Consider the following 26,116-nt stretch of genomic DNA (forward strand, 5'->3'; position numbering starts at 1 on the left):
ACTAAGACAATGTGACAATGTTTGGTCTTGAACTTTCTGGCTGGCCAATGCGGTCTCTGGTGTAGTGTAATAGAATGGTTCGCCTCTGTTCGTTGCGTATGAAATAAGGTCGAATGCTGTCAAACGAGTCTGACGACGTGATGGAACGAAAACAGTTAGGTTTTTGTCATTAGAGTACTCACGGATAGCATCTGAAAGTGGTTTGTTCATAGATGCCATTCGAGGACAGAAATGACGACCAGGGAATCCACGGATGAATGTCTTCAATGGAACAGCGCGCATTTGTGGAGGGAAGTTGTATGTACCACGACGAGAAACACCTAAGAACTCTGCAACATCAAGTGGATTAGATAAACATGTGCTCAAACCAATGAATCGGACTTTAGTTGGCATCGATTTCATTCGGTCAACAACTGCTTCAATGATGTGGCCACGGTCTGTACCAAGTAAATGTGCTTCATCAATAACAACTAAACCAACTGTTTGGACAAAACGACGAACAACAAATCCACGAGAAACGGCATCCCATTTCTCTGGTGTGGCAACAATAAGACTTGCTTTAGCAATAGCATTAGAATCTGGGGTGAATTCACCTGTCAATTCAATCAATTTATCGCCGAATTTCATGCGCCAGTCTTGAACACGTTCTGTGACAATAGCTTTAAGAGGAGCCAGGTAAACTGCTTTTTGTTCGGGATGTGTTGAGAAAAGGCGACAAATCGCAAGTTCGGCAATTGATGTCTTGCCTGCAGCTGTAGGAGCGCAAATCAGGAGACTTTCATCAGTGCGATATGTCTGGAAGAAAACTTGTGACTGGACTGGGTTAAAGAACTCAAAACCAAACAGTTTTCGATGTTCAATGTTTTCAATAGATGTAACTGGGAGTGGACGCAAATTAGGTGGATTAGATTCGAAACTATCGAATGTAGCGCGGTCTGAGTTTTTGATGTAAATGGATTGTGAATCACCAACACCTAAAAAGCGGCTAGATGTCATAGTAACTAAATACTTATGACTTTCACAAACTGGAACAAGGTATTCGAATTTGAAGCCATCATTAGCAAGATGTCGATCAATTTGGACTTCTTGAGCAAGATACATCTTTTCTCCGTTACCGTCTTCAATGAAGATCCAGAAACTCAATGTGTCGTGAGTAACATGTGGATCCCATTTGAATGGAAATGATGCTTCGATGATGATGTTGATGATTTGATCGGAAATCGGTTGATAACGAGTGTCGATTTCGACAATAGGGAATTTGCGTGCAATGTCTTGTGCGTTGATTGCCATTTGTTCATTACGGAACATAGATTTTAATTCACCTAAATCGGCTGATCGTAAATCATCGAGTTCTAATCCTAAAAACTGGATCTTGTAGATAAGTTGGTCGTCTTTTGGAAATGTCATCAACTGACGTAATGGATGGTCAATTCGCTGGCGGCACCACCACATACGGTTTCCCACCATTTTCTTAAAAGGGATAAAAACATTTGTTACAAAAATGAAATACAAATAAATAAATATTTCGCGTGGTGTGGAGCTTTTGGCCAGAAATTATGTTCTAGCCAAACGAAGGCCTATACATCGAGCAACATATCATAAATATCGATCTTGTTTATATTTCTTTTTGAAAACATTATTCGAAATGATTTGTGTCAATTGATTCACTAAGACAATAACGATAATTTCCATTTTGATATTCAATTTTTGAATAGTATTGAAAGATTCACATTTTGATTCACAGTTAAAAGTAGACTATTAAAACAAGATACATGATGAAATTCATACTCTGAGTTATATTGATGTCTATTTAATATATGAAAAAAAATATCAAAATGAAAATGAGATGGGAAATTTAACTATGTTCACAATCTGACATATAAATTTCATATAACCATCTATATTTATACCTGAGTGTTTCATATATTCATCAATATTCTGAATAAAATGTAAAATTTTTATGAAGACAAAGTTTGACCATAAGAAATCTTCCACCATGAAGCTTTAGTATGATTACATATCACATGAATATAAATTTATTTGACATTTCTACATAAACTGTGAAAATCAAAAGAGGAAACTATCAATTTTTGAATAGTTTACATTTCTAATGATAATAGTACCTAAACTGAGAGTGAGGGTAAATTATCAAACATGTGAGCCCGAATAAGCAGAACATGCAATATGTAGTTGCTTCTAGTTATGCTTAAATTTCTGTTTTGAAGCTAGAATTAAATTTCAAAATCTTAAATTTTGAAGTTAAATCCGACGTTCAATATAAATTTATTTTATTAACTTCTTTTAATAATAAATATTAATTTTAATTTTATGTTGGATTTTTATCTTGAAACTGAGGCGAAAACGATAAATCTCATTTTCATCTCAATTTTTCTGAGTCTCTTAAAAGTGTTTATATTAATGTAGAGAATTGAAATTTATGGCATTTAAGTTAAAACACTTGATCTAATAAATAGAAAAGCTTAGTAGCAATTACTTTTTTTTTTAAATTTAATTTAATTTATTTTTTTTATTGGATTTTTAATTTGTAAAGTTTCATTTTCTCATTTGGATGAGTCAAGCTCATATTCAAGATTATGAACATATTGCTTCTCATATCAGTGAATATATTGACGAAGGTAATTTCTTTGATGTATTTGAAATAGAAGACATCAAAAAGATCATGAAAATTTCAAATTTTACAGCAAATGGCTTCATTGCTCTTCTTGAGCAGTCACATCCTACTATCAATGCAAATAAATTATATGCTTGTACTCGAAATGCTAATATTTATATTCAAAACTTTGAAGATGTTATTTCAACACTGAAATCAATCAAAAAGTACATGAAACTCAGAATACTTAATAGTATTGTTGACTTTTTAGATTCCAAAGGAAAAGAAATATACGATTCTACAGAGAAAATCCAAAAACTTCAAACAGAGCTAAACGAAATTCCAAAACAAAAAAGTGACAACGAAATACAATCACTTCAATCTCAACTCAATCAAATCAATGAAGAAAGCAACAAATTAAAAGAAAAACTCAATGAAATGGAAAGTAACACCAATCAAGCCGATGAAACAATTTTATCAAAAATTAAAGAGCTAAAGGAATCAGATGATTTCGAAAGTATCTACAATTTCCTTGATGAGCTTTCATCTCAAGGAAATCGAAAAATGATTTCAAAAGCATGTGAAGAAGGACTTTGGAAGAAGACAACTACTGTACATTTTCGAGATGATGGTGATGAGTTTGATGAAAGGAATGTACTTCATGTAGCAAGTAATAAAGGAAATCTCAAACTTGTCAAATCTCTCATTGAATGCGGCTGTGATAAAGGTACAAAGAGTTCACGTGGCTTGACTCCACTCAATTATGCATCATGGCATGGTCATATTGAAGTTGTTAAATATCTTATCTCTAATGGAGCTGATAAAGAAGCAAAGGATAATGCTGGATCTACTCCACTCATTTATGCATCATCTAATGGTCATCTTGAAGTTGTTAAATATCTTATCTCTGTTGGTGCTGATAAAGAAGCAAAGAATAATGATGGATGGACTCCACTCATTTGGGCATCAAGAAATGGTCATCTTGAAGTTGTTAAATATCTTATCTCTGTTGGTGCTGATAAAGAAGCAAAGAATAATGATGGAAATACTCCACTCATTTGTGCATCAGAAGAAGGTCATCTTGAAGTTGTTCAATATTTAATCTCTATTGGAGCTAACAAAGAAGCAAAGAATAATAATGGATCTACTCCACTCATTTATGCATCATCTAATGGTCATCTTGAAGTTGTTCAATATCTTATCTCTAATGGAGCTGATAAAGAAGCAAAGAATAAATATGGATGGACTCCACTCATTTTTGCATCAGCTAATGGTCATCTTGAAGTTGTTCAATATCTTATCTCTGTTGGTGCTGATAAAGAAGCAAAGAGTAATGATGGAAATACTCCACTCATTTTTGCATCAGCTAATGGTCATCTTGAAGTTGTTCAATATCTTATCTCTAATGGAGCTGATAAAGAAGCAAAGGATAATCGGGAAATGACTCCACTCATTTGGGCATCAAGATATTGTAAACTTGAAGTTGTTCAATATCTTATCTCTAATGGAGCTGATAAAGAAGCAAAGAATAATAATGGATGGACTCCACTCATTTGGGCATCAAGATATGGTCATCTTGAAGTTGTTCAATATTTAATCTCTAATGGAGCTGATAAAGAAGCAAAGGATAAATATGGATATACTCCACTCATTTTTGCATCAGTTACCGGTCATCTTGAAGTTGTTCAATATCTTATCTCTAATGGAGCTAACAAAGAAGCAAAGGATAATGATGGATGGACTCCACTCATTTGGGCATCAAGATATGGTCATCTTGATGTTGTTAAATATCTTATCTCTAATGGAGCTGATAAAGAAGCAAAGAATAATAATGGATCTACTCCACTCATTTGTGCATCAGAAGAAGGTCATCTTGAAGTTGTTCAATATCTTATCTCTAATGGAGCTGATAAAGAAGCAAAGAATAATGATGGAAAAACGGCATTAGATCTTGCAACAGACAATGTAAAAAATTATCTAAAATCTTTATGAAGACTGTAGATTATAATAATTTAAGTTGTAATGGAGATAAATAAATAAAAAGATATCTTTTATTTGTAATATAACATAAATATATATAGATATATATAAATACAAATTTATCTAATGTCGATGTTACCTCGACCACCACCACAGGAACGAGTTCTTGGTTGACGACGAACTTCTTCGTTTCGATGTGCTTCAAAGTTTTCGTTACGAACACCTTCGGGAATATCAAGATGAGGTTCATCTCGTTTAGGACGCTCGATTCTGATTTCGTGAACTGGCTGTTGAAGTTTCTTGTTCTTGTTATTCTTATTGTTGTTATTATTGTTACTTTGTTCTTCGGAAGATCTCGGTAGTTTGTACTCGGCGAACTTAGAATTTTGTTTTTGAGATTCTGGATGTTTTGGTTTTTCTTCTGTTTTATGTTCATCACCAACATACTCTGCAAAATTTGTTTTCTGTTTCTGTTTCTTATTCTTTTGGTTTTGATTTTGTTGTTTCTTTTGATTCTGTTTGTTTTTGTTTCCGGTTTTATCTTGATCTTTGTCTTTGTCCTTGTTTTGTTGTTCTTGTTGTTTTGGTTTGGATGTTTCATTTTGTTGTGGTTGTTGTTCTGGATTGGAATCTGGTTTCTTAAGGAATATATCTCGTTTCTTTCGATTACGGTTGCGGTCGATTTGGACAAGATGAGAATCGAATTCAAGATGTGATTCAACAAGTTTTCCACTTGCTGATTTCAAGTTGTTCATCTCTGATGAAATGATTGGATACATCTGGTCAATGCCAAGGTAACAATCGGAAAGCATGTAAATCCATGCACTTCCTGGAATTCTTTCTTGGCATTGGATGGTGACAACATGTGTTTCCTTCTTAAGTTGAACACGGCGGTGACCAAACAACTTACCTGTGGATGGATCGCCAACAAGAATGAAAAGACTTTGGATACCTTTACGCGTGAAGTGTGGAGAAATGACTTGTGAACCAAGTGTTCCTGAGATGTGTTCCAATGTGATACGGACTGCCATGCCGTTGGTGGAAATCAAATGTGACATGTTCTTGAAAAGAACAACTCGATCTTTGATGAATTCGGTGCCTGGAAGAGGTGTGTCTTTGAACAAGATTTGAGGAAGCAAGTTGATGTTTTGTTGCTGAAGTTGTTTGAATAACTGAACATCAACTAATGCTTGGATAGAGTTCTGGTCGTGCCAGCAGCCTTGGACAAGCATCTGGGTGAGAATGCTTGCATTGATGACGGCGTTAAGTTCGCCTCGGATGGCGGCGATCTCCGAGAAACATCCGACAATTCGAAGAGCTTGGTCAAGAACCGATGCCAAATCGGTGATGAAATCGGGAATAGGCATCTCACGACGAGAAAAGTAGTACTGGCACATGAAGAATGCTTTGGTGTGAGGAGAATCAATGGGATCTTCGGTCTTGAAGCGTGGAGTCATGTCCATGACAACTTCGTCTTCTGAGTGACGAACTGGGACTTGTTTGAATTCCTGTGCCATGCAGATAAGACGAAGAAGAGAAACAACATTGGATGACTCATTCATGCGATCAATAAACAACTTAACGTCGTCGGGAGAGACATAGAAGATGGATGCAATGCGTCCTTCTGGTGTTGGATTGATGTGTCCTTCCAAGTTGACACTGATGCAGTGTTTGTCTGTCAACGCTTTGATGATGTTCGATGAAACTTCTTCCAATGTGATGTTCTCGTAATAACCGGGATTCTTATCAAGACGGATTGCAAAGAATGAACGTTTAAGCCATGACATAAGTGACTTCTTAGATTTGATACGACCTGATGCAATCTCAGCATTGGCGTGTTCACTAGCGTGTTCGAATAAGTTAGATTCGACTGGAAGAGGAGAGTTGATGAATCGCTTCAAGAAATCTTTACGACCTTCCTCGCAAAGAATCATGACAATGCCTTCTGTGTCGAACTGAGGACGACCAGCACGACCCATCATCTGCTGCATTTCAGTGCTAGAGTATGGAATGTATTGGCATGTCTTAGCGTCGTGGAACTCAGTGCCTTTGATGACAACAAAATGTGCAGGAAGATTGACACCCCATGCCAATGTGGCTGTAGCAACTAACAACTTCATCTTACCTGATGCAAACAATTCTTCAACAATCTCGCAGTCACTGGAAACTAAACCTGCGTGATGCAAACCAATACCTAAACTAAGACAGTGTGACAATGTTTGGTCTTGAACTTTCTGGCTGGCCAATGCGGTCTCTGGTGTAGTGTAATAGAATGGTTCGCCTCTGTTCGTTGCGTATGAAATAAGGTCGAATGCTGTCAAACGAGTCTGACGACGTGATGGAACGAAAACAAGTGTTGGTTTGTCATTAGAGTACTCACGGATAGCATCTGAAAGTGGTTTGTTCATAGATGCCATTCGAGGACAGAAATGACGACCAGGGAATCCACGGATGAATGTCTTCAATGGAACAGCGCGCATTTGTGGAGGGAAGTTGTATGTACCACGACGAGAAACACCTAAGAACTCTGCAACATCAAGTGGATTAGATAAACATGTGCTCAAACCAATGAATCGGACTTTAGTTGGCATCGATTTCATTCGGTCAACAACTGCTTCAATGATGTGGCCACGGTCAGTACCAAGTAAATGTGCTTCATCAATAACAACTAAACCAACTGTTTGGACAAAACGACGAACAACAAATCCACGAGAAACGGCATCCCATTTCTCTGGTGTGGCAACAATAAGACTTGCTTTAGCAATAGCATTAGAATCTGGGTGAATTCACCTGTCAATTCAATCAATTTATCGCCGAATTTCATGCGCCAGTCTTGAACACGTTCTGTGACAATAGCTTTAAGAGGAGCCAGGTAAACTGCTTTTTGTTCGGGATGTGTTGAGAAAAGGCGACAAATCGCAAGTTCGGCAATTGATGTCTTGCCTGCAGCTGTAGGAGCGCAAATCAGGAGACTTTCATCAGTGCGATATGTCTGGAAAAAAACTTGTGACTGGACTGGGTTAAAGAACTCAAAACCAAACAGTTTTCGATGTTCAATGTTTTCAATAGATGTAACTGGGAGTGGACGCAAATTAGGTGGATTAGATTCGAAACTATCGAATGTAGCGCGGTCTGAGTTTTTGATGTAAATGGATTGTGAATCACCAACACCTAAAAAGCGGCTAGATGTCATAGTAACTAAATACTTATGACTTTCACAAACTGGAACAAGGTATTCGAATTTGAAGCCATCATTAGCAAGATGTCGATCAATTTGGACTTCTTGAGCAAGATACATCTTTTCTCCGTTACCGTCTTCAATGAAGATCCAGAAACTCAATGTGTCGTGAGTAACATGTGGATCCCATTTGAATGGAAATGATGCTTCGATGATGATGTTGATGATTTGATCGGAAATCGGTTGATAACGAGTGTCGATTTCGACAATAGGGAATTTGCGTGCAATGTCTTGTGCATTGATTGCCATTTGTTCATTACGGAACATAGATTTTAATTCACCTAAATCGGCTGATCGTAAATCATCGAGTTCTAATCCTAAAAACTGGATCTTGTAGATAAGTTGGTCGTCTTTTGGAAATGTCATCAACTGACGTAATGGATGGTCAATTCGCTGGCGGCACCACCACATACGGTTTCCCACCATTTTCTTAAAAGGGATAAAAACATTTGTTACAAAAATGAAATACAAATAAATAAATATTTCGCGTGGTGTGGAGCTTTTGGCCAGAAATTATGTTCTAGCCAAACGAAGGCCTATACATCGAGCAACATATCATAAATATCGATCTTGTTTATATTTCTTTTTGAAAACATTATTCGAAATGATTTGTGTCAATTGATTCACTAAGACAATAACGATAATTTCCATTTTGATATTCAATTTTTGAATAGTATTGAAAGATTCACATTTTGATTCACAGTTAAAAGTAGACTATTAAAACAAGATACATGATGAAATTCATACTCTGAGTTAAAAAAAAAAAAAAAAAAAAAAAAAAAAGGTAGTGGGGCTTCCAGGCACTTCGTGCCTTCTAGCCCTGAGGATGAATGAGTATAAATGAAGTCTTGACAAAACATTTATGAAGAAGTCTTAACAAAGTCTTTATGAAGAAATCTCAACAAAACATTTACGATGAAGTCTTGACAAAGTCTTTATGAAGAAATCTCAACAAAACATTTACGATGAAGTCTTGACAAAGTCTTTACGAAGAAGTCTTGACAAAGTCTTTACGAAGAAGTCTTGACAAAGTCTTTACGAAGAAGTCTTGACAAAGTCTTTACGAAGAAGTCTCAACAAAGTCTTTACGAAGAAGTCTTGACAAAACATAGACAAGAAAGTTCATGAGTGTAAATGACCCAAAAATATATTTTAGGGTAGAAGGGTATATCTACCCCGTTTTCTACCCTCTTTTCTACCCTCTTGAATTTTCATGAAATTTACACCAAAAATATATTTTAGGGTAGAAGGGTATATCTACCCCGTTTTCTACCCTCTTTTCTACCCTCTTGAATTTTCATGAAATTTACACCAAAAATATACTACTAGGGTCATTTACGAAGAAGTCTCAACAAAGTCTTTACGAAGAAGTCTCAACAAAGTCTTTACGAAGAAATCTCAACAAAGTCTTTACGAAGAAGTCTCAACAAAGTCTTTACGAAGAAGTCTCAACAAAGTCTTTACGAAGAAGTCTTGACAAAACATTTACGAAGAAATTCATGAAAATTCAAGAGGGTAGAAATGAGGTTAGAAAAGAGGTTAGATATACCCTTCTACCCTAAAATATATTTTTGGGTCATTTACGAAGAAATCTCAACAAAGTCTTTACGAAGAAGTCACAATAAAACATCTGTCAAAAACCGCTTTTTAACTTCACTTAAAATGCCACGTAAGCTACGTAAGAATATACGTAAGAGGAAGAGAGCATTGAAACATCCAATAGTAAAACTGACACCACAACAACAGTTGCAACAACAAATGCTGAATGACCCCACTATGTTGCAACAAATGTCAAGCAATCCTATGCTTTTAAACCGAGTTGTTGGTGCACAGAGTGGAGGTTTAAGAGCGGCACTTTTAGCGAAAATGGCAGGCTATGGTGGAGCTGCAGACGGAACAGCATATAACCCTCAAAGTCAAATGAATTTGAGTTCACTCAAAAATCAAATAACAGATGTCAAAAAGTCAAACATAGACATACAGAAGCAAATAGGTGAAAACGAAAAGAAACTAGAATATGACAGACACACAAAGAAACTCAATGAGTTAAACGTAGAGAAAAAGAAGAAAGAAGAACAACTGAAAGAACTAAGTACAGAGGAATATGCGAAAAAAGTGTCAGAAAAAGCAACAGAAGTAGCAAAAAATGGAACAAGATGTCATAAATTTGAAAAACCATACTACTCAATATAAAATACTGAAAGATGAAGAGATAAAACAAAAAGCCCTGAAGACATATATGGATAGCGATGAGTATAAAAAAGAAGTTGAAGCAAATGTAAAGGCAGAAAAACTTTTACAGTTGCAAAACCAAACCGTACAGTATGAAAACTTAGCACAAGAAAGTAAAAATAACGACGCAGCCATGCAAAAGGCAATGAAAAGCGCAGAATATATAAAAGCTAACAATGACTGGTTAGATGCCCAAGCCAACGCTAAAGCAGCCCAGCTTATAGGGTCAATAAGGACAAAAATACAAGCGGATGAAGACAGTTCAAATGAAGCTTTAACAAATGCTGACTTTAAGAACGCCTTCGAAGCTCTTCATAGTAAGGTGAAACAAGTGAACGACTTCTCATCTGGAAAGAAACTGAAGTCTGAAGGTTTCGACAAAGAGTTAAAAGAAGTAGCACAAAATATGACGAAAATAACAGATGCAGCAACGAGACAGGCAGTTCAAAGTGCCTATGACGCCGTTAGAGCAACTGTTGTGAAAAGTCAAGAAAAAGAGTTACAACAGACCAAAACAGACCTAGTAAATGCTTTCTTAAGAACGAAAAGTCAGGTAGGACATTATGCTGCAGATGGAACATATGTGCCAGCTGGTGGAACTTATATACCAGCTGGTGGAACTTATATACTAGCTAGTGGAACTTATATACCACCAAACCCTCCAAGAGAAGCACCTGCACCAGGACTACCTAAAACATTTACATCGTCACATGGACACAGACACAGGCATGCACCAAAACCAACAGTTCAAAATCCAGCACAGCAACCAACAGTTCAAAATCCAGCACAACAACCAGCACAGCAACCAACACAACAACCAGCACAGCAACCAACAGTTCAAAACCCTGCACAACAACAACCACAAACAGAGCAAGGACATAAAAGAAGTAGAGAACAAGGAAACCAAGAATTCTTAAAAATGCTAAAGGAAAAATATGGTTACCCAGATACTATTGACTTTAGTGACAGATATAAAGAAGCTATTAGAAAGTTCAAGGAAGAAAATACTGACCCGAACCTATTTAGCTTTATGGCTCAGCATAAAATCGGATATAATTTCAAACCTGGAAAATACAAGCTCGCTAAGGGATATGATTTAATAGCATATCGTCCAAATGACATGACTGAATTTACTCCGAGATATTTTATGTCAGAGATAAATGATGATTCAACTATCTTCATGAAACGCGTAAAAAATAGAGACGGAACGAAAGAAGAAAGGCTTATGAATGCAGATGACTTAAATAGGGAACTTGTTAAAAACGGTCTCGGAATATATGAAATGCCAGCAGATGAGGTACAAGAAACTCCACAGGAAGAAGTTCAGATACAACCAGACATGGAAGAAATAGTTCAGCAACAACAGCTAGAAGAGCCTGAAGGAAACGAACAAGTCACTCCTTTGGAAACTAACTTCACAGAACTAGATGAAGATTTGGAACAGCCGAAAAATCTTGACCCTCAACAAGAGTATGCGGAGAATATGGAATATTTCCAAGAGTCTAAAAAAAATTCGGCTGACATAGTAGAAGAATATCGAAAAATGTTCGCCGACATACAAAAGACTCCAACACCAGATGAAAATATTCAGCATAGAATGGAGCACTGAAAGAAAATGTACACAAATACAACAACCCTTTTTACTTACGAGCATTTAACGTTCAATCTTCGGATGAACTCGGTGAAAATAAAAGGTTAAATTTCAAGAAAACATATAGAAATGAAACATTGTTTAAAGTTCATTCAGAACCTAACCAAGATGGAAACAAACCTACTTTTGTTTCTGCAGACGATGGAACTACAATGAGATGGGGTCATAAAGCTAATCCAGATAGGTGGTTCATAAACTTACAACCACAATTCCAAGAAGTTGTAGACGCAATGGAAGTGAATGGTGAACCAGATATAGCTGGTATTTTCAGCGCGGCTTTAATGCCATTGAAAGATATGAAACATGCAGATATTTTGGACCAGTATGAAATGAACATGGCTGATGGAAATATAACACCTGACGTTCTAGAACATTTATCTCAAAGAACTACACAGAACCATAGAGATGGTATATTTGGTGAAGAGTTTAGAAAGAAAGTTATGGACAGAGAAGGAAGAGAACCTATTGTACATGACCTTGCAAATGAAAGTTTACAAAATGTCATAAAAACTTACTTTGCAGACAATGAACCGAGAAGGGATGAATATTTAAGAAAACTCAAATGGACAGTACCAAATGAAATGTTAGTATTGAAAAACATGTTCCTTGACAAAATAAAACCAACTACAGAAATAAACGACGCAAGACTGAAAGATTGGTAAAAGCTTTCCCATTCACAAAAGATATTGTTGGTAACATGGAAAGAAAACCAGAATGGCTACAAAAACATATATTTGGAAACGAGCATATTCCATATGGACAGGCACTGTTTGAAGAGCTTGAACCAGAAACTCAGGAAAGAGTCATGCAAACAATACGCGAAGACTCAAATACAGACTATGACAAACTCTTTCTAGGATATAGGTTACCTGAGATGGGCGACCAGAGCCAAAAGGCAAAAAGGACATGGGAAATTTGCAACATACTAGATGAACATAATGCAAAGATGCAACAACTTCAAGCAGAGGGCAATGAAGGAAAAAGAAGAGTTAAAAACTCAGTCAGGAAGAAAGTAGCTTGGTCGGAGTGGGTTCTATTATGACATATAAATCCAACTATTCTATATTTTTACTCATATGAAATGTACGCCGCTCAGAATATAACGCCAACAGTTTTGGATGCCATGAATGGAAATGTTTCCGAATGGTATAACGAATGCGACAATGCCATTAGAAGGTCAGAAATAGTTCCTGGAACTTACGAATATACAACTGCTGTTTCTTATGGAAACGTAGGTGAGTTTGGAGAAGGTTCTTCAACAACAGTAGATATTGCTTGCGACAGGTTTCATATAATTTCTATTGACAACTCTTTCTTATACGTGGAACAAGACATTGAAATAAAACCTTCTGCCAAGTTGTCTGACAAGAAAGGTTGCAATGGAATTTTCTATGTCGGATACCAATATGCTCCAGAAGTTTTCATGGGATATAAGATATATTCTAACTCTGACTTAGTTCAAACAGTAACATGGGCAAACTATGAATGGTTCGCTTTGAGAAACTCAGTACAACCACAAGCTAGAGAACAAACAGACCAGTATGCAACTATTGAGAAAATAAGAAGACTTGACCCTAACGTTCCAGGAGTTTATGTTAACCTTTCTGGACAAACTGCAGCAGCAGTAACCAAAGTAAAACTGAAACTTAGAGTTCCTTTGTCATCTTTCCTCATCTTCAGGTTTTTAAGATACTTGCCAAACTGGGCAGGAAAATTTCTATCGAACTTACTCCAAGCAAAAATAACTTAGTCATTGCACCAACACAAGACCCATTCACTCTTACAGACGTAAAGGGAGCAAATCAAACGTCATTCGCCGACTTTTGCAAAGACAAAGTTGACTTAGACTTTGGTTTCTCAAACTTCAACACTGAAGTAAACTATTATTTCAATGCTGCTGGAACTGCTTGGGACCCAGTTAAGTTCACATGCGAACAGTTTGAATGCAAGAGAATAGAAAGCAGACTTGCCGTTTATATGTTGGACCCAGATATTTCAAATGCTTTAGCTGCCAAATATATTGCAGTTCCACTTATGTTCCCTATACACCAAATATCTGTCAAAGACTTTGCAGGTGAAGTTGGAAACCAAAGTGCTGACCCAGGTGCAAGAACAGATATTGCCTTAACAACTGCAATGAAACATGCAGATACTATGTTTGTACTGTTCAGAACGAACTATAAATGACTATTCTTGTTTCTACAACCCTGGTATTAAATATCATATAAACATAGATGGCAAATATTATCCAAGAGAAGAATATTCTACAGTTGAGGATATGAGGTCATACAACTTGACATTAGATGCTATGAACTTTAACAACAACTTCACAACAACCATTAACCCTGAATGCAAAGTTCTATTATGCCATATGTGAAAGTATGGACTCATACAGGAGGTCAAAAAACTCAATATACAAATGGAGACCGTTCAAACTTTTTGGCTTGGCATTCCATTTGCTGACTCAGAAGACTTTATGGTGGTATTTCAACTGTTGGTACAGTTCAAATACAATATACTGGTGACAGAGACGGTCCAAATGAATTGAAAGCAAAGAAGTTTACAAAACCAATAGCACTTTTTCACGGAAGATGCTCTTTTGAAAATTCGTTCGATGAAACCTGCTGGGGCTCCTCAGATTGGTATAACGACAGCTTCCATCGAGCAGATTTTGGCAGCAGTCAGTAAGTTGTTCTTGAACTGACTCTCTCCGTCAAATATTGACAGTACGCCAGTTTTGACATAAAATTGTAAGATAAACTTACCTTTAGAAATATCTGTAAGTTTTGTTGTTATATTTTTGTCTGCTTCAAGAACTTTCACCATTCAGTTATACCAACTTTCTTTGCTTTGAAATATTTTGGTTAGCAAAGACTGCTATTCTATAACATTTACCATTGTTGTATAAAGAACTATTCTGTCAATGTATTTGTATTGTTTGTGTGTGTAAACTTTGTTCTGCTTCATTCGAAGAGATACTCAAATACGTCCATCTTTTTATTCTAAGTAAAATGTCATTTCCGAAAAATAGAAGCGTAAGTGTTTCAAAAAGGTTTAATGGCGGTGGCAGATGTGAAGTTAAATTCACCAACTCAAACAAGTCAAAGTGTTGTTGTCAATGTCAAAGAAAGAGATGTTGAAGTGGGGAAACCATACGAAGACGAAGATGGTATAGCAATGTTCCTGTAAAAGAACAACCAACATATCCTGAAGTTAGCAGAGACTTAAGTTCTGTTGCAGATATTCGAAACGACTACCAACAACTTAAAGACAAACTTCAAACTCAGGAGAAGATTTGTCAGGCTTTAGGTATAATGTTAAACTTGGTTGAGCACAACCCTGTAAAAGTGAACTCATATGTCATTGCACCTCATGAAGTTTTTGAAAGAACTATTGAAACTTTTGACAGAGGCAGACGATATAAACATCAAAGAAATAGAACCCGACATTGCTTGCTGTGGTGTTTCATATAATGTCATTGACAAGATATACGTTATGAAAGGAGGTGAAACGTTGAACTTAAAATATAGTTTCCCAGACGTCATAAAAATATTTGACGACCACAACATTTCATTAAAATTTATTTGCTAAGTAAATGGCAGAAGACATAGTGGTTTATACTATTACGACTAAAAACCCTGAGTCATATAATTCTATAACAACAAACTTACAAAGTCCTCAAGGACGATATTGTAAACTAACCTTAAACACAATGACGACTAAAGCCTGTTTTGCTCTTTTGACACCAGAAGACTTTGTTGTTTGTGAATGGTAAAAAATACTCCTTTGAAGATACTTACTCAGATATACCACCAACAGGTTTTGTTGACTTATTTAATACTTTAAGGACGGATGTAACATGTGCTGCAACTAGAGCAGGTTTCATTATGTTTGGATGTCCGACTGAGTTTACTATAAACGATATGAGCTATAATACAAAACTTATTTCTGGTTTTTACTACCAACAGTTTCCTATAACAGGAAAAGGTGTCATACAAGGTTTGTCTGTTCCATTGACATTAAGCACACCAATCTTATATATTGTTTCAAACTTAGGTTCAAAGTGTTATTCGAATATCGACAGAAACTACTATGACCAAAAGATACTCATGCGTATAAACAACACTTTCTCTGCTGGTTTGCCTATTGTTCATTCGAATGCAGAGTTTTCAGCTTTAGTAAACTCAAACACTTTAGCAAACATAAACTTAACCTTAGTCGACGCAAACTTTGTTCCTGTAAAACTTTTATGTCCTATGTATTTGTCAATGACGGCAGAAAGTTTCGAATTGGAAGATGCAACTGGTGAAAGTATTGTACTACAAGAACAACTTCAACAACAAATAGCTCAAGAACAACAAATGCAACAAATGGAACAAATGCAACAACAAAGTCAAGAATAAAAAAAATATTTTTTTTATTTTTATAAAAATGTACAGAATAGATGTTTCAGATTTTTATGACTTCCAAGCATTCAGAAATATGTGTCCATTTAGAGACTAACAAAGCAGTCGAGAATTTGAAACGTTTAGTCATTTATGTTGACTCTGCCCCAGAATGTTATGTCATGAAAGAATGGGATGTTGTCTTTAACAAACCAAGAGCAACCATAGTTTCAGAACAAGAATGTAGACAGAAACTTAAGAAAATAAAAGTCGTACAAGTTGGTATGAAGATGTTAGATGCTTGGGATATCTTATTGTCAAAGTTAGAAGATTTTTCAGTTCGTGGTATAAAGTTTTATACACCTTCTCCAAACTTCTATTCTATCTTCACTGGATATAAATATGAACAAGTAGAATGGAAAGAAAATATTATAGAAGCTTGGTTAGACCATGTCAAAGAAATTATATGCAATGGAAACGAAAGAGTCTATGAGTATATCTTATGTTGGTTTGCAAACATCTTACAATATCCAAGTGCTAAAAATGAAACTGCTTCTCATTATAATTGGAAAACAAGGAACAGGTAAGAATACTTTCTTTACAGGATATTTGTGCAAACTGTTAGAGGGCTATTCGAACCCTAATATGACAAACTTAGAAAACATCTGCGGTAAATTTAACTCTTCAATAGAGAATATGAAACTTATAGTATGTAACGAACTTCAAAGTATAGATACAACAAAAGTTTTGAACTCGGATGTTTGAAGAGTCTTTATAACAGACAAAGTTGGAGTTGTTGAAAGAAATATAAAGACCAAAGAGTTTGTGAAAATGTTGCAAATTTCATTATGGTTCAAACAACGCCGTTCCGATGAAGTTAGAAAGTTCTGACAGAAGATATGTAGTTGTCAGAACGTCAGATTCTCATATGCAAGATACAGAATATTTTGACGACTTAGCAGACTTTGACACCTAACTTTTACAACCACTTGTTCTCATATTTATGACATTAGATATTTCAAAGTTCAATCCAAGACAAATTCCACATACCGAAGAAAGACAAACATTGTTAGAAGCAAACAAGAGTGTATATGAACTGTTTATAGATGAGACTAACTTTGAGTGTTTAGATGAAAGGTCATTGTACGATTCATATAAACAGTATTGTCAAGAGTATGGTTATATGGCAGCGTCTAAACGAACATTCTTGGCAAATGTCAAAAGTCTTTTAGATGTTCAGAACGGCGTATATACAAAGAAAAATTTTTATGAGTAAATTTAAAAAAAATATTTTTTTATCCGATAGAAAAGATGACGAAATATATTTCAGTCAACAAATATATGTCAGGACTTAAAGAAGAACTAGACCCATTCATATATTTGAATGTTTACTTCTACCATTTTGAAAAGTCTTCATTCAGCAAAGTTTGGAACATCGAACCAGTTAAGTTTGCTATTGTGACTAAAATGGTGCGAAATTTGAAGACTTAGACATAGAAGGTTTGTTAGCAGTCAAAAAAATTTTGACAGAAGGTTTTCAAACCTTAAAGAAGGCAAAGCATACAAACTTGTTATACCTTATGAACCAAAGAAAGCAGACGACTATGAATATTATGAGTCTAAGATAGTTGAAGTTCAAGGTAAATTGGGTAAAAAGATTTTAGAGTCTAAACCAGTGTTTGCTCCTAAAGAGGAAGAGAACATTGACATTGACCCAGAAATGTTCTAAAAATAAAATTTTATTTTTACATGTCATATCTCACCTTCTCTGGAACTGGTTCAGGTTCTTTTTTCTCTTCTACTTTTTTCTCTTTCTTTTCTTTCTTTTCTCTCTTCTTCTTCTTCTCTGGTGGAGTTATGTCAAATTTCTCCGAACCATATTTATGTAAAAGTTCTTTGTCCTTTAATAGCTCTTCTATTCTGTTTTCTATTTCATCTTCAAGAACAGCGCATGTGCCTTCTTTGCATTCTAAGAACTTTTGTTGGACTTCATCTTTCCAATCGGCGTCATCTCTGTCAACAAGTCTGTCATTGACAAATTTTAAGACTGCTCTTTGTAATGTTTTATGCGTTCTTGTCATATTCCCAGAAACAGAACTTTAGAACAAATTCACCTTTCTGTTTACACTATGTAAGATTTTATGGTCGACAGATGTTTTGCTGTCGAAAAGCTTGTCTCGAATATAGATAGCGAAATCGCTAGACATTTTCAAAAAGATAAAAATTTTAATTTTTCTAAAAATATGTTAGAAAAAAAGTTTGCTGACATTGACAAGAAATTTGAGAATGTTTTAAACAAGAACAAGAGGAAGTTAGAAAATGCTCAGATAAAACCCATACATGACAAGTTCTTATTTGCTCAGAATGGTATAACAGGTCTAATTGCACCGCCTGGGTCGGGTAAGACTTTCACTTATCTTAAAATGGCTGCACAACAACAAGAACTAGATGAGAAGAACCCATTCTATGAGTTAGTTGTTATTTGTAGTACTTCGGGTCAATTTGACCAAACCGTAAATTCGTTCAAAGATATTATAAAAAAGTCTAAGTTAGTATGTATAAAAGACTCTGAGTTGTTAGATTGGATAAAGAAGTACCAAAGAAGAGTTTTGAAGTACAATGCTATAAATGAGTATGTCAATTCGAAGTTTAAAGACCCAAATGAGGAAATGCAGAGAATATTAGAGAAGAAACACTTCAGAAACAAACAGAAAGAGATAGAATACATTTCGAAGAAATTGCAATCTTACGATTGGAAGACTTACCCTCATAGATGTCTTCTTATTTTAGATGACTTTGCTTCTCATCCTTTGTTAAAGAATAGAGAACAAGACATGTGTCGAATTCTTAAGAAGCTCAGACACTTTAACATTTCAGTTGTCATTTGTGTACAGACAGCCAAGAGTTTAAGTAAGGATGTTAAAAGAATACTTACTGATATCATACTTTTCCCTGGATTGTCCGAAGACGATTTCATGGAACTTATGAAAGAGTCCATGGCAGGTAAGTTTGACAGACATGAACTATGGGAGAAGTACAAAGTCATACAAGACCCTCATACTTCTTTCAGAATTCACATCTACGCGAACAAAGTTCAAATTGTAAAAAGTCAAGCTTGAAAAATAAATGTTTAGTCTTAGTAAGTCTGTTGTGGTGCTGGGGTTGTCGGTTCTTCTGGCTTTGGAAGGCATTCAGGAAGAGGAACGTCAGTCATCCGTTTGTGTCTTAACCGTCTTTGTTCTGAAACAATATAATATTGTACTGAATAAGTACAATATTGTCTTGAATAAGTACAATATTGTCTTGAAAAAGTACAATATTGTCTTGAAAAAGTACAATATTGTCTTGAAAAAGTACAACATTGTCTTGAAAAAGTACAACATTGTTCTGAAAAAGTACAACATTGTTCTGAAAAAGTTCAAGACTTGTTCTGAAAAAGTACAGCTGTACTCAAATTTGAGAGACATTGTTCTGAAAAAGTACAGCTGTACTCAAATTTGAGAGACATTGTACTGAATTTATACAACATTGTTCTGAAAAAGTACAATATTGTACTGAATTTATACAACATTGTCTTGAAAAAGTACAATATTGTACTGAATTTATACAACATTGTCTTGAAAAAGTACAATATTGTACTGACTCAGTATGGAGCTTGACCCCTTAGACGAAGCAATTTATCTAATTGAAATTAACGAGCTTGTTAAAGACTTCCTCAGGCAGAATGTAAAAGGCAAGCTTGAAAAATAAAGATTGAAATTTACTCTGCTTGTTTGAAGTTGTCAAAATACTCTGTTATTTTTTCCTTTAACAATGGCAAATCTTCTTTGAAGGTAAGAATTGTACAACCTTTAATATCATAGTGTGTTTGAGGTAAAGTATCTTGAACTATTTGTTTCACATCTTCATTTGGGGTCATTGAAATCGGTAAGTTTTCGCGATAGAACCAATTTCTGTCAGATTTGTAAATCTTAGCAAGGTCGTAAAAGCTTTTGTTGTTTCTTCTGACTAAATGCAACATAACCATATCTCTGTCTTCTTCATTTTCCATCTCTTCAGTGTAAATCATATACTTATAGTTCTTTTCCTTTCCTTTTGGTACCGAACGTGGTATTCTTTTCTGTATTTTTGTCTTTTGCTTCAAGCTTGTTCTCTAGCTCTTCGCGTTCTTGTCTGTGAAGTTCGTCAAGAAGTTTACAAATATACCATGAATAGCGAGCTGAAGCCCATTGTGCCACATTATTTACAAGAAGTCTATGTACATAATATCCTCTCAAACCGTTTGGCAATTTTTCACGATTTTCATAGAGTTTTGGCGACTGGGGTTTTTCTCCCACTCGCTGTTCTTCACGATTTTCAGAAAAAAGTATGTCTCGCTGTGCTTCATTTAATAGTTCAATAGTGCTTTGGTTCCTAAACCAGTCTTTAGGAAGCTTAGTATCTGGAGCAAAACATGCTGTCAAAATACTTTGCATTTGGTACATGTCATCTTTGACCGAACGAATGAGACGTAACTGTTTGTTATACTGTATGTACTCATATTCTTCATTTATAGCTTCATGAACGATAGCAGTTGTTGTGTTCTCTGTTGTTGACATTTCTGTTCTTACATACAAAATAAAAAAATAAAAAAAAATAAAATTAGCGTTATTTTCTATCTTGTATAAAAGACCAAAAATAAACGCTTTACATGTATTTTTCAGCAACTTCGTCAAATAATTTTATAGCACTATCTATCTCATCTACTTCAAACGTTTCTTTACCTTTCGTGGGAGCACCATACATTTTCTCAAACTTTTCAAGCAGTTCTGTTTCTGCAGCTCTCATATCGTTAACAAACACAACCTTAACTCTATTGACTGTAGAGTCATATCTTTTAGTTATATTAAATGTTCTTCCTATCTTATATCTCTTTGTATTGAAGTCTTTCGGTTTCTGAACGATGTAAAGTAAGCCTTCACTGCAACGTTCCGTATCGAATGAACCATATGTTATGAAATTATATCCAACAACTGGGTCTAACCAGAACAAAACTACTGGTATAAGACTTTTGTCGATGAGATATGTTCTTGTTCCATAGAATCTTACCGATATCATAAGCTCAGGATTTCTTGTCAAAATTTTCTGAGTAGAAGCATTTCTAACCCAGTCGTGGGATGTTTTCTTTTCAGATAGTGTTAAAATGTCTGACAAAGAATATTTGTTGTATTTCTTTGAGTATCTTACGTTTAAATCCCCTATTCTAACCACTTTGGTGTTATTGTCTATCTTTTTAACTGTTTCAAACTCAGTGTTTGTCATTTCCTGTTCTTACATACAAAATAAAAAAAAATATTTTAAAAAAACTAACTTTAATTTTATTTTGTATAAAAGATACAGTTATATCATGAAATTTGGTCATTTTTTTACGATTTTCATGTGTTTTAGGCGTTCCTCGGTTTTCCGCGGGTCGCAATTTTTTACGATTTTCGAATGGAATCTCTATCCTCGGTTTTCCGAGGGTAGCAAACATATGAGGAAATTCATGAAATTTGTTGCTGAATTCAATAAAAATATATTTTAGGGTAGAAGGGTATATCTACCCCGTTTTCTACCCTCATTTCTACCCCATATGTCCTTACTGAAAAAGTATGTGTTCCATATGTCATTTTACTCAGAATTTTATACAGAATTCAATAAAAATATATTTTAGGGTAGAAGGGTATATCTACCCCGTTTTCTACCCTCATTTCTACCATAACTATTTACAAGCGTTTTACATGGTATATGTTGTGATGGTTCATGACTTTAAACAGTTTTGTAGCTTCTATTTCTTCACGAAGGATATCAAAAATTTTAACTATGCCGAAGGTTTCTTTATATTTCTTCTTGACATCTGAAAGAAGGAAATCGTTAGCAGTTGGATAGTTTTTGTTCAGAAATGTCAACATGTCCATTTTATCTTCTGCTGGTTTCTCTACTTCTTTCTTTAAGTCAGTATGGTCTTTTCTCATTCTTTCTATCTCTTTGACGGAGTAGTTATATTTCCTTGTTGCTGCTTTACATTTTGAACATTGTGAGTTCATTTTTGCGTTATATTCTGAAATTTGTCCTGCTAAAACAAGTAAGGCGTAGATGGTCTTCTTTAACTCAAAGGCTGCTGGTTTTATCTGTTGGTTCCATACCTTACCTCTTCTATCTTTATCTCTTATCTGCAAGACACACTCAGCAACTAACGAAACAAAGTTGTCGTAGGTCTTAAATTCTTCAGATTTATATATGTCAATGAAATATACCATATCGCAGTCTTTGTGGTTGTAATGAAATCCAAGAAACTCATAGTTTACCTTTCGTATGAACTTCTTTATTTCTACTGAGTCAGTTGCTTTGACTTCTATTTCATCGAATTCTGGAATAGTGAGTTTTTGTTGTTGGATTTCAGGAAGTTTAGGTAGATGGTCAATAATATCCTGCATTTCATAAAGATACTGTTCATTTGTTTCATCTTTCGCACTACAGTCTAAATCTCCTTGGAGAAGTTCTTGCTTTATCTTCTGGATTTCTGTTTCGAAAGTATATGAAGAAGGAATGAAGCTTTTCATCTCTACTAACATAGAAGTTGGGTTCATGACTAACGAGTTTGGTGCTGTTGTTGCTGACATGTTCTTACAATAAAAATAAAAAAATATTTTTTGGTGGGACTACCTTTATTTTATTTCAGCACAAAATGAACGAGTTTGGTTTAAAAATACGGTGGAGCCAAAAATGGCTCGACCTCAAAACAAGCATTTTGTGAAGAATATACCAACCCGCGGAAAACGGCGGGTTGCTTTTTTTATACAAAATTCAAGAGTTTTGTGTGTTTTCTACGAGGGTAGAAAAGAGGGTAGAAAAGAGGGTAGAAAACGGGGTAGATATACCCTTCTACCCTAAAATATATTTTTCAATACTTTTTCAGCACTTTTCCGTAGTTGTATATGAAAGACAATTCGAGATAAAAGTCATAGTATAATGGAATAATATGCTGCACACCGTTTGTTGTGAACCAAACTTGAAAGTCAGAGAAACTGTTACTAGGTGGTTCGTAGAATTTAGAAGCAAAGTCATAAAAGTCCTTACCGATACACAGAAAACTGTTGTTGCTTGAACTGAAACTTGCATGACACATGACATTTTGAGGGTCAAACACGTTTCTATAAACTGTCAAATCTGTTGGTGGGCGTATAAATTTAAACGGACCGTCAGGTGGTAATGGTTCGTTCTGGTTTAGTAACCGAAGAAATTGTGCCCAAGAACGTTTGTCTACTTCCCAAAATAAAAACTGTGTATCTCTTGGAGGGTTATTTTCAATCCTTTGAAATGAAACTGTGGAGTTCATCTTGTCATATTCTAGTTTCAGATAGTATGTTCCATTTAGTAAAGAATCGTATTTTTCTTGAAATTCCCAGTAGTATTTGTTTATTTGAGTTTGAAAGTCATTTAGAGTCTTCTCAAGGTTTTCGTCTGAACGAATTGTAAAGATTCTCATTTCATCAAATTTGTCTATTAGACCATCATCACCTCTATACTGCCCGTGAAAATATACTGCGAACATAAAAGCGTTCGTTCTATTTGAAAACAAAACTCTTCTAAATCCTATTGCCTTTGCATCTGAAGGACTTTGAAGCCAACGAATTGGATAGTCAAACCTGTAAGTACGGGATGAAATTTCTTCATCTGATATAGTCCTACCGGCATTTGTGAAGATATAGTCTAACGGTTTTGTATCTGCTACTTTTGTTCTTTGTTTTTCAACCTGAAACATTTAATATATGTAAAAATATACTGTTTTAAAAAATGTTTTAAAATGGTATGCAATGTTTTATTTCATGCAATGTTTTATTTCTGTCCCGTCTTCAAGTACACCCCAGTACTTACGCTTGGAGAGAACATGAACTTCGGAAAATACCTTGTCTAGCTTAAAACAGCCCATTTTCTCACCGACCATTCCCATTTCAATGAGTTTGTTATACCCTTCTTCGTTCGTCATGAGTGCATCGATGTTCTCGTAGTATACCACAACTTTCGATTTGACCTCGGAGAAGAATTTGTTGTAGTTGTCAAGGACTGCTTTTGCGAACTGAGGATAAGACCAATGTTCGACAATAGGTTTTACTGTGGTTACTAAGCCACCTTGACCTTGAGTAAATTCGTATTTCAAAACAAAAGGGGAGAACCTTTCAACAAAGTTGTCGACCTTCTCATAATGTTTACTCTTCATCTCTTGAGGTTTTTTAATGGAATACCCCCATGTCGAATTCATAAGCAATTTGATTGTCATTGCAAGTTTGGGGTTTGAAGCTTTCCTAATATCATAGAGTTGTTGTATGACTTTTCCAACTGTATAGTTCCTTCCTGGGAACTCACCATCTTCGTTTGGAATTCCAGTCGGGATATATTGGACGAACCTCATGTATGCGGCGTTAAGGTCGACATAGTATATCTTTTCGTTTGAGTCGAACTTGTCGCAACCAATGGGTCCAGTTCGTGGAAATTCAAGTGAGTCTCTTATCTTCTGAGAAACTTCGCCTGCTATCTCATAAACATCGTCGAAGCAACCTGTTTCATATAAAACCTTCTGACCTAACTCCGATGCTCTCCAATACAATTTGACGTCAATTGGATGTCTCAATGGAAGTTTGTTTATAGCATCTTGAAGTTCTTGCAACCTCATTGGAAGTTCTTCTGGTTCAGGTTGGTATCCGAACAATCCAACTCCTTTTGGAACAGTGTACTTCTTTTGTGCTATAACTTTGTCTGGAACAACTTTTGGTCTTACCAACAATGAAAAGTTTGTTTCATCTTTTGGTACAAAAGTTTCTGTCAGCTTGTCATCTGGAATTGGTTCCAACAAACCTTTCTCGAAAAGAATGTTAACAGCTCTGACAATGTTGCATTTGCCTTTTCCGAACAATGGGTTTGTAAGACTTTCGTTCAACATGAAGTGGTTGTGGAAATTACAATCTTCAACCATGGTAAGTCTTTGTCAACAACATAGTCGTCATGTGAAGAACCTTTCTCAGTCGGAATGTTGACTCGGATATTGACATTTGCCAACGGTGCAATTTTTGACAATTGACCTCTGAGAATGTACCTTGTCTTCACACATGACTCAAGATACTTCATCTTCTCTTCTGTAACAAGACCAGAGTTCCTGAGACATGTAAGAATACAAGGTTCATTGACAATTGTTTCAATTGAATTGTAAATTCCATACCTTGTCAAGTCAATGTCAGACTTATTTATGAACGGGAAGTATCCAGCATGTTGTCTGACTGCTTGAGGGTTAGGTTGGTACCATTCAAATTTTACACTTGCAATTCCTTCAATTGCATTCAAAATGTCTGAGTCGGAGTCAACCATTTGTTCTCTCTTTGTAGTCTTGAAAGCGTCAAGAAGCATTGCAGCTGTTGTGACATTGCCATGTGCATAGTAAATGTGACCATCCAAATCTGTTATGGTCAATCTGAGATTGTATCCTTTCTTATTTCCGTCTTGTATGGCAGCAAGTACTCCCATGAAGCCTTCTTTGTTCTTTCCTTCGTCAAAGTTTACTGTAAAGGTTCGACCAGATGTAATTTGACTTCTAACTTCACGATACTTCTCATATGCATATCTTGTTCTTTCCATGGGAGCATGTTTGTCTTCACCCTTCCCTTTTTTCCTTCTCAAAGGATGCAATTGTTCGTCATGTTTCCAGTAGAATCTGGCAAAGCCGTCGTGTCCTTCAACTTGAGGTTCACTAACATCGAAAGGCATGTCCATAAGACGTTCTTCTTCTAACCTCTCTAGTCTGTTTGGATAATTTGCACGTGCTGTTTCCAAGTCCATTTCATAGGTCAGACCAGCCAGTTTGTCATAGACTTTTATGGGTCTTCCCTTCCTATATTTAAACTTCTTTGAAACTTTCCAACCATATCTTTCTAACTCTGCTTTTATTCTAGCAGACCTTCTATCCATTCTATACGGGGGCATTTTTATAAAAATAAAAAAATGTTTTT

The 26,116-nt window shown here is 35.5% G+C and overlaps 7 protein-coding genes and 5 pseudogenes across 12 annotated transcripts, besides 2 other annotated features; 4 read left to right on the forward strand and 8 right to left on the reverse strand.

Annotated features, from left to right (window-relative positions):
* Positions 1–593: 593 nt before the first annotated feature.
* Positions 594–1,594, reverse strand: TVAGG3_0179240 (helicase protein; the record flags this gene model as incomplete). Its single annotated transcript, XM_051225568.1, has 1 exon — positions 594–1,467. A coding segment is annotated over one exon (874 nt), but the record flags the coding sequence as incomplete, so codon positions are not given.
* Positions 1,595–3,797: 2,203 nt separating this feature from the next.
* TVAGG3_0179250 (ankyrin repeat protein family) lies at positions 3,798–4,603 on the forward strand (the record flags this gene model as incomplete). Its single annotated transcript, XM_001283314.2, has 1 exon — positions 3,800–4,603. A coding segment is annotated over one exon (804 nt), but the record flags the coding sequence as incomplete, so codon positions are not given.
* A 3,187-nt stretch (positions 4,604–7,790) lies between these two features.
* On the reverse strand, positions 7,791–8,255 carry TVAGG3_0179260 (helicase protein; the record flags this gene model as incomplete). Its single annotated transcript, XM_001284750.1, has 1 exon — positions 7,791–8,255. A coding segment is annotated over one exon (465 nt), but the record flags the coding sequence as incomplete, so codon positions are not given.
* A 329-nt stretch (positions 8,256–8,584) lies between these two features.
* Positions 8,585–8,679: a terminal%2Cinverted (terminal inverted repeat of Maverick-3 transposon ID:TVAGG3_0179270).
* Positions 8,585–26,116: part of a mobile genetic element that runs on past the window's edge.
* TVAGG3_0179280 (protein of unknown function, DUF4106 family) lies at positions 10,069–11,413 on the forward strand (the record flags this gene model as incomplete). The annotated part of the gene is made up of 1 exon (XM_051225569.1): positions 10,069–11,413. A coding segment is annotated over one exon (1,345 nt), but the record flags the coding sequence as incomplete, so codon positions are not given.
* TVAGG3_0179290 lies at positions 16,144–16,631 on the forward strand (annotated as a pseudogene). The gene has a single exon. A coding segment is annotated over exon 1 (488 nt).
* On the reverse strand, positions 17,843–18,304 carry TVAGG3_0179300 (annotated as a pseudogene). Its single transcript has one exon. A coding segment is annotated over exon 1 (462 nt).
* Positions 18,438–19,216, forward strand: TVAGG3_0179310 (annotated as a pseudogene). The gene has a single exon. A coding segment is annotated over exon 1 (779 nt).
* TVAGG3_0179320 lies at positions 19,858–20,695 on the reverse strand (annotated as a pseudogene). The gene has a single exon. A coding segment is annotated over exon 1 (838 nt).
* TVAGG3_0179330 (organellar and viral DNA polymerase type B) lies at positions 20,784–21,398 on the reverse strand (the record flags this gene model as incomplete). The annotated part of the gene is made up of 1 exon (XM_051225570.1): positions 20,784–21,398. One exon carries the CDS (start codon positions 21,396–21,398, stop codon positions 20,784–20,786), a length of 615 nt encoding a protein of 204 aa, XP_051110556.1.
* On the reverse strand, positions 21,842–22,288 carry TVAGG3_0179340 (organellar and viral DNA polymerase type B; the record flags this gene model as incomplete). The annotated part of the gene is made up of 1 exon (XM_051225571.1): positions 21,842–22,288. A coding segment is annotated over one exon (447 nt), but the record flags the coding sequence as incomplete, so codon positions are not given.
* Positions 23,020–23,604, reverse strand: TVAGG3_0179350 (uncharacterized protein; the record flags this gene model as incomplete). The annotated part of the gene is made up of 1 exon (XM_051225572.1): positions 23,020–23,604. The coding sequence occupies one exon, from the start codon at positions 23,602–23,604 to the stop codon at positions 23,020–23,022; it is 585 nt and encodes a 194-aa protein (XP_051110558.1).
* Positions 24,640–26,075, reverse strand: TVAGG3_0179360 (annotated as a pseudogene). The gene has a single exon. A coding segment is annotated over exon 1 (1,436 nt).

This window comes from Trichomonas vaginalis, chromosome IV, assembly GCF_026262505.1.
Source record: "Trichomonas vaginalis G3 chromosome IV, whole genome shotgun sequence".
Taxonomy (NCBI): Eukaryota; Parabasalia; order Trichomonadida; family Trichomonadidae; genus Trichomonas; species Trichomonas vaginalis.